General features: G+C 34.9%; 1 protein-coding gene across 1 annotated transcript in view; it reads left to right on the forward strand.

Moving 5' to 3' along the window:
- The window catches only part of LOC107676372 (protocadherin-15-like), a gene marked incomplete at its 3' end in the record, with an annotated part of 105,729 nt that overhangs the window by 65,656 nt on the left and 31,013 nt on the right, over positions 1-9,060 (forward strand). The window contains exons 13-15 of the mRNA XM_016470893.1: positions 4,657-4,850; positions 4,942-5,074; positions 7,371-7,450. Of these exons, the coding sequence (XP_016326379.1) occupies positions 4,657-4,850; positions 4,942-5,074; positions 7,371-7,450 (407 nt within the window). The remainder of the gene's footprint in view (positions 1-4,656; positions 4,851-4,941; positions 5,075-7,370; positions 7,451-9,060) is intronic.

Consider the following 9,060-nt stretch of genomic DNA (forward strand, 5'->3'; position numbering starts at 1 on the left):
ATATATATATATACTGTCTGTATATATATATATATATATATATATATATACATATATTAGGGCTGGTAATCGCGTTAATTAGATTAATTAATTACGGTGAAAAATAACGCATTAAAATTATTAACGCATTTAACGCACTTGCCCCGCCCCAGACCTACGTGGGTCATCTGACATTTCATACAGTTGATTGATTACAAATATGATGCAGGGCAACAACTCACTGCATGATGGAGCCTAGAGAACGTAGTTAAAATGTCCCTAAAATTCAAGATATGGGGCAAAAATGCTGGTTTGAGTTTTTGTCTCATATTTACATCATATAGCCTAGTTAAGCAATATCACACGAGCAATAAGTGCAATATCACACGAGTGCAAATGTGATACTGATCTTATACAACAGTTCAATAAATAATAAGTTAATATTGTGTTATTTTAGACACAATGTTGTCTGTTTTGCTCAATTTTGCCAAGGAAAATATAAAGACAAAGCAGAACTGTTCGTCTCCGAGCAACACGCAGCTGCATTTCATTTCTTAATGCACGTTTTGAACGAATTGGGTGAATCATTAGGCGCATTGGATTTGAAGCGGCGCTGCACAGATCGATCGGTGTACAACATCAAAATCCCGCAAGAGCGATTCAAAAGCATGCAGAGTCGTCTGCTCTCTAATCGCTCTTGCGGTACTTTGATGTCATGCACCGATCGATCAGATGGTGATGATCCGCTTCAAGTCGAACAAGCCTAATAATTCAATGGACCATTCATAAAGAGAACCATTTACTTCACTCCTGAATGACTCAGACATTTGAACGAATCAAATGAATGAATAAATGACTCGATGACTTAATCATTAAGACATTTACCACCACCTACTGGCAGTTTTAGTTTATTATTTACTTCACTCCTGAATGACTCAGACATTTGAACGAATCAAATGAATGAATAAATGACTCGATGACTTAATCATTAAGACATTTACCACCAGCTACTGGCAGTTTTAGTTTTTTTTTTTCAGTATCATTTCATTAAAGAAACAATATTTCCATATTTCCATAGTAATAATAATAATAATAAATTATTAAAAGTAGTTCACCCACCCAAAAATGTTGTCATCATTTACTCACCCTCATGGTCCAAAAGAGTATATGTAATACATTTTATGTTGAATCAAACAAAATATTTCTTTCCGAAGCTACTTTGTGTAATGTCTGTTTGATGCTTTACACCACCATGACTTTAAATTATCTTTTGGGAGTAATTTTTCAGACATATTTGATGTGCGATTAATTAGATTAATTCTAATCATGTAATTAATTAGATAAAAAAATTGAATCGCTTACCAGCCCTTATATATACAGTGGGTACGGAAAGTATTCAGACCCCCTTAAATTTTTTACTCTTTGTTATATTGCAGCCATTTGCTAAAATCATTTAAGTTAATTTTTTGGAGTGTGAAATGAACTCGGCACTATGTTTGTTTCATTATTAACTTAAGATTGTAGTCAAATTATTTAATGTGACTCAACAGCATCTGGATTTTTTTTTTCTGAAGAAATAAGTGAAAAATGAAGCAAACAGTCATTCAGCTAAATGAACATAAAGTATAGCAGGCAATAAAGCAACTTTTTAAAAAGGAACCAGATCATATGAACCGCAGTTTGGTTATGGTTTATTTATTTTTATTTTTAGTTTTAATTAGGGTAAATTTGAGGTTGATTGCACTCTACTGTTTTTTTTATTACAGTGTGCTGTAACTCTTGATGTTGATCATTAATTTAAAAACATCACTGTATATTTTTTTCGTATTGGTAATAACTTAAAGGCACAATATGCAATTTTCGTATTCAAAATAAACAAATAGACAAAGGCGTAGTTTGATGATTCCGTGACTAAGTGTGGAATCATGGGAGTTGTCGTCTTCATCCCCACAGCCGATGCAATCACACGGGTGACACACGGCTCGAAAGCAGCGGAGCTTTTATTATGCCACAGTCGACCGGTCGTCACCGGTCTGTTAAAACGCACAACATATTAAAGCGTCTTTGGTGTTTCCATATTTTCTACAAAACAAAACCGGAAATCGAGAGGTTATGACATCATTAGCAGGCGACACAATGACACTATAGACACGGTCCGTGTCACTAGTTAAAATTGCTTATTTGTCTGGATTTAAACATTCTTCGAAACATTTGGGATAATGTAAGTACACAAGTCAGCAAAATATATAGCACTGTTCTAGTGGTTTTTGGATATTTTAATAAAAAAATCTTACATATTGTGCCTTTTAATCATCTGAACTCAGTTGTATTCATAAATATATTCTCCCCTTAATAGCTTCACTGTATTTTGCGCTTCATCTTAGCTGCTTGTTGCTTTTTTTTACTTTAGCCAAGCTTTTTTAAGTAGCTTTTCTATAATTAATTTGCTTTAAATGATTCAGTTTCAAAGTAGCTTTCCCAACACTGATTTGTTCAGATGACCTGTCCATCTGTCGCTCTCTTTCTCTCTCTCTTTCTTTTGCCACATTTTGTAAGTGACAAATACATCTGAGTTCATCAGTGCATTGAAGTTCAGTTCAGCAACTTGTTTAGTTCGATCAATAAACACAATGCAGATTAATCAGCCATTTTTAGGCTGTGTATTTGGTCGTAAAGTGCAGTTGACACTTCTGTAAATAACCAAACTCTGTTTGATTAAGCGCTCAGAAGACAAATGACAACTGTTTTCATCTGCATTGTGAAAGTGGCTTGTGTAGGCATGGTGGGCTGACAAAAAGTGGGACAAAATTACATAGTGAACATAATGTGTGCTTTTCTGTCCCTCGGGCTATGGCATATTCACTCTCTCTCAGTAACGATTCTCTCAGCTTTATTTTGGCACTCTGCTCATGTTCTGCTCTGCCTGTGTTTGTCTCATTCCGTCATGGCTGGGTCACGATTCAAAGGAAAATCAGTCACATAAAGGCCTGTAGTTTCTCTTGAAATAACAAGCTGCCCGGATCCTCCTGAAATGAGGTCACAGTTCACAGCTAGGTCAGCCGGGCCACTTGGATGTGTTTTATAAGCCATATTTGCCCTCGAGTGTGTGTGTGTGTGTGTGTGTGTGTGTGTGTGTGTGTGTGTGTGCGCTCGTGTGAATTTTTTCCATACCTCAGCACTCCAAGCAGCTAAAGACACGGCGGTACGGATCAGTGCTTCTGGAGAGTTTTCTCAATAATGAGAGCCGTGGATGGAGGTGGCGCTTTCTTATTAGCAGGACTTTGAATTCATTACTCTCAGGGTGTATTTATTGCCCCGGTGCTTTTAAAGATGATAACATTCAGGGTTACGAGTTTACATCTAAATGATGTCTTTGAACCTAATCAAAAGTCTTTAGTCTTTGATCTGTACCTTTGTGTCTGAGAATTTATCTTGAATAATCATATTATGCTGCTTTTAAACCTCATTAATCCTGAGAGTCTAATCTGCATTTTAATAAGGATGGAAGCATGGATTTTCTGTTATGGTTGATTTAAAGTAATGAGTGTTGAGTTTAAAGAAAGAAAAAGTTCAGCAAGTAGAACTAAGACCTCATCTGTAAATATTATGAGAAAATTGCATTTAAATATTATAAAAAAAAGTACTAGGCTTCTGAGCATGATACCGTGGTACCACCTTGGTTTTTAAGCCATGCATTATAGGAGAACCATGGTATTCAATAAAGTATACTACCAGTTAAACATTTAGATATGTTTCATCATCTGAAAAAAATAAATACAATTTGTTAGAAAGACAAATGCCTGAAAAAAAAACAATAAATAAATAAATAAAGGGATATGATATTTTCAGTCCTGGAGAAGTCATTGTTATTAAAGGGGTCATATGATGCTTTTTTAAAGATCATTATTTTGTGTATTTGGTGTAACAGAATATGTTGACATGTTTAGGGGGGTGTGGCAGAGTCTTAACTTTGATAAAGAATGTCTCTTTGGTTTTGAGACTTTAGTCTTTGCAACTTCAGGGATCTTATCTATGCACAATCAGCTTGTAACACTCCAAAGAGAAAGGAAAACTTGAAATCGCATCATATGACCCCTTTAAGAAAATACACAAAATTAACATGGAAAATTATATGGCAATATATTGTAATATTACTATATTTAATTTTAGTTATGCAATTTATTTTAATATATAATTATTTAATTTATAAAATGTATAATAAATGTAATTATTTATTGTAGTTTGTTTTTATAAGTTGTTATAAGTTGCACAGCTAGATAAAACAAAAACTGTCCATCTTCATTTCAGGCTGCAAAGCAACAAAATGTGATTATTGATAGTTTAATATATTTAATTATATATAATATGTATTTAATATAATATTTTATGTAATATAATAATTTTTTAGTCATTGTTTGTAGTTTTTGTTTCTAGTTAATTTTTTATTGTTGTTCTAAACAATTTAATTGATTTGAAATTGCTATTTGTGTGTGCATTCTCTTTAAAATCAGTTAACCTAAAGATTGTTAAATACCAAAATATATTCAAATCGGAGTACATTATAACAGCACTTTTTGGAAGAGTAATATCAAACTGTTGTGACACACAGATAATGAAGATCAGTGTGAAATAGAAGAATGTGGCTTAAAATAATAATGTCTCTGTTTCTTCTGTCAGCTGACGGCTCAGGACGCTGACGCTGGTTTAAACGGCCTCATCACATACATCATCCTGGCTGGAGATCAAGGCGATTTCATCATCAACAACCGCACAGGACGACTCACGTTAGCACCAGGGGTCACGCTGAGCGTCGGCCGTTCCTACGCACTGACCGTCAGAGCGTCAGACAACGCTCCCGACCCCGAGAGGAGGTCAGATGTGACTGCATTACATCAGTTATATCTCTCAGTTTTGTCGGCTTGTGTATTTGGTCTTTTATTTTCTTTGTTACTCTGCATATAGGAGCTCCATAACTACGGTCTATATAGAGGTTCTGCCACCCAACAATCAGAGTCCACCACGATTCCCCATACAGACCTACAACCTGGAGATCAGCGAGGCCATGAGGATAGGAGCCATACTGTTAAATCTGCAGGTACACACATAGTTTTGATTTGACTTGGAATGGAATATTAGCCTACTGTTTACTGCACACTGCACAGTATACACTAAAAAACAACCTACTATCTAAACAATATATATATTGTATTAATTAAATATATTAAAATATTAAATATTATATTTAATTTACATTTATAAATTATAGTTATTTTTAGTTTTTTTTAGTGAATTTAATTTGATTGACTTTTCATTTTGTGTGCAATCTCTATAAAATTATTTGCAGAAATTCTTATCCATTAATCACAAATGACTGAAAAAGAAAATTCATGGGTCAATAGGTGTTTCAAGCCTGGTCTTAAGCCTTTGCAGTATGATCAAATTATGAGCCAAAAAAAGATGTTGGCAGATACACTGGAAATAGAAGGTCAAGCTGAATGCATTGCATTGTGGGATGCAGTATCCCACGCAGTACGGCCTTTGTATACTGCACATTTTGATAAATGTAGTAGGTCATTTGGGTATTCTGTGCATGCAGAAAATTAGCATACTACTGAATACACAGTAAATATACTGCTGAAGTAGTAGTATGTTGTAAGCCATTCCAATGTGATCTCATGAGAATTTGTATGTATTTTACGTAAAATGTGGTTCTACAAAACGTACATTTACTTAAGTTTGCACAGACACTAAAACATAAAATACTGACATATTTACAGCATTTAAATGTTCAATATTGATGACACCTAAAATATAAATTATGTACGTATGAACAACTTTACAGACTTAAAAATTAATCCTTATGAATATTGAAATCACGGCACTAACATTTTATTATTGTATTCAGTTGTCATATCAATGGCATTATGTTTTCAATTGCATTATTAAATGAAGTTTACTCATTTACATAATATGAAATGATAACATTTCATTCTGTTCTGTGTGATTTCTGCTGGCAACTCGTTTTGAAGAATACATAATGTTCAACAAGACTACACTTTAAACCCTTTAAATGAATAATATTTCTGCAATCGTTTAACCATTATTTATCATGTAAAATTTACTTTGTTTGCCATGGGACACAAAAGGCGTTTTCTCCGACATGCTGTGACTGACAACAGAACCATCAAATAAAATACACCAAAAAAAAGGACCATTTTATCTGCTCGGCTCAAAGTTCAAATGGCAGGGCAGCGCAAGCTCAATAGAGCAGATGAGTTTACTCGCTGATGAGTCTCAGTCACACGAGTACTAAACAGAGCTGTGAGACCCAGTGTGAAACGCTTGAATTCAGTGAAGAACACAATTAACTCAGTGATTTAAACTAGTTTAAACTCTGATGAAACAGTGCTGACAAACAGCAGAAACACTGTGCGCAACGGTACAGTCAGAAGGCTTTTCAATCTACAAATCGCATTAATTTACCATGGATTTACTGTGGTAACACTAACTGCACCATGGTATTGTGACATAAATGTGGGATATTCATATTGAATTTTATTATATTATTAATGTAACCATGTATTAAAGGAGTAATGGAATATAATTACAGTATTTTTTGTGATTAAGCGGTAGCATTTGTTAATTTATACTAAATGTATTTAGGCTACTGTTTTTCATGCAAATACTTAGAAACCATATAGCTACATTTTTACCATGGTGTTGAGGTACTATCTGTGTGGTTTACTGTGCTTATCATGATCCAAATGTATGCTACTATAGAAAACCAATGATTCATTTTAATAAAAGAATAATACAATTTTATCATATAAAAATTAGGTTTTTACAATTTTTACAGATGTTACTGTTTTTGTTAATGAACATAAATTTACATCTGCATCCTAACTCAAGCTACTACTACTGTCAACTCAAGCTACTGTCAAATGTGCATTTCTAAGAGACAAAAAATTTAATATTAATATTGCGGCCTGCACTGCAAACTGTGCTGAGGATATGCATCATCAAAAAGTCAGGAACACAAACCTGTTTCATGATTTGAAACAATATCACTTAATTATAATTTTATAATTAAAATAGTATATGATTTTAGACAACTCAGGTGCACAGACAGATTGAGCTGTCAAACTTAGAAAACAGCATAATCGATAACAGCAGATATCCTGGAAAATCTAGCAAAGGTGTAGGGTTTTAAATTTATATATGTTGTAAAATGTCACTGATTCTACATTTGTTCATCATGCCCTTCAATCAGACGTGGCCTTTGCATTGTTATCCTGCAATTGATTTTATGTTACATTGATTTTATTTTTCACCAGCCAGTACTTATCTGAACTACTAGTGTAAATTAAGTGTGAATTGGTGTATTTTCACAGGCTACAGACCGTGAGATGGATCCGATCACCTATCAGATAGCAAGCGGTGACCCGCAGCAGGTCTTCAACCTTTCACGAACGTAAGTTTTCATTAATAAACAAAATTCATCAATTAAGAATATACAGATCCTATAAAACTACATTTCCCCTAAAAGTGTAACACACCGACTCTGTATTGCATTCAGAATATTCCCTTTTTTTGCGCATTCTGACCAGCCCAACACAGCAACACTGACTCATCCAATTGCGTTAGTTTAGGGACGGGAATATCTAGTTCATATATTGCATATTGTCTATACAGCACATACATTTGCGTCTCTCTGCATGAGAATCCCTCATTGGAGGCATGAAGACGAGACAAAAGCACAAACAAGCTTACAGTGTGAACGTTTCTGACGGTGGGAGAGATTGTGTGAGAAACTGAAAGGCTTTATCTAATTGTAACATCATATAGTTGGTTTATTAATGACACTTAAAGGCGTCATATGATGTTGCTAAAAATAACATTATTTTGTGTATTTGGTGTAATGAAATGTGTTAATGCGGTTTAAGGTTCAAAAAACACATTATTTTCCACATACTGTACATTATTGTTTCTCCTCTATGCCCCGCCTTTCTGAAAGGCGTCGATTTTTAAAAGCCTGAAAAGCAGGTCTGAAAAGCAAGGTGTGCTGTGATTGGCCAGCTATCCAGTGCGTTATGATTGGCCGAATACCTCAAGCGTGTGACGGAAATGTTACGCCCCTACCATACTGTGATGATGCCCTGTCAGGCCGAAAAGAAATCGCATCATATGACCCCTTTAAGACTGTTGTTAGTAGTTACAATAGAGAATCCAGAGAGCAGAAGAACAGTGCTAGTGCTATATACATCTCTTGCCTCATTTTCTTGGTTCACTTAATCTCTTCTTTTGTTTTCTGTCTTTTCTTTTTTTTCTCACCTCACCTAGTCTGTCCTCAGTTTTGTCTCTTCTCCTCATCCTTCATCTCATCTTGCTTTGCTGTGCCTCGCCTTGTCTAATATCATCGGGTCTGGTCTTATCTCTTTTATCATGTCTCTTCTTATCAATTATCTTCTCATTATGTCACCTTGACTGCCTCTTTATGCTTCAACGTGTCTTTATCACTTCATCTAGTATTATCTTATGTCTTCTCATGTGGTCTCTTCTCTTCTCTTCTCTTCTCTTCTCTTCTCTTCTCTGTGAAAGTCAGTAAAAGAGACAGATGATTAATATCATCAATAATATCATTGGTAAAAATGTCAGTGAAGAGGTTTTTAAGGTGAAATAAAATCCTCCTTCATTGATTTGTCTTACAAAGGATTTTTTTTCTGTTGAAGAAACAGCAAAGACAGTTGTAGAGTTATTAAAAAGGAATGTTAAAATTTAAAGACTTTGCCTTGAATGCTGTGTGGCTGGCAGAAGGTTTGTGAGGCCGGAAGAAAAGAGAATCCCAGTCACTGAAGTGTTTTATATGGCTGTTTCACAGGCTTCTGAGGACAAGTTCAATATCGTATTTGTAGGGGTCAACTGAAGAGGAATATAATTCTACACACACACACTCACACTCACACACAACATGAACAAGTAGCACAGCAGCCTGCTTCTTCTGCTGTGTGTGAGTGTAATGTTAACAGGATCTTGTCTGTGTCCATCCTCATCTGTCGACCCCCCCCCCCCCCACCACCCCAC

The sequence above is a fragment of the Sinocyclocheilus anshuiensis genome, unplaced genomic scaffold, assembly GCF_001515605.1.
Source record: "Sinocyclocheilus anshuiensis isolate Anshui unplaced genomic scaffold, SAMN03320099.WGS_v1.1 scaffold961, whole genome shotgun sequence".
NCBI classification, from domain to species: Eukaryota; Metazoa; Chordata; class Actinopteri; order Cypriniformes; family Cyprinidae; genus Sinocyclocheilus; species Sinocyclocheilus anshuiensis.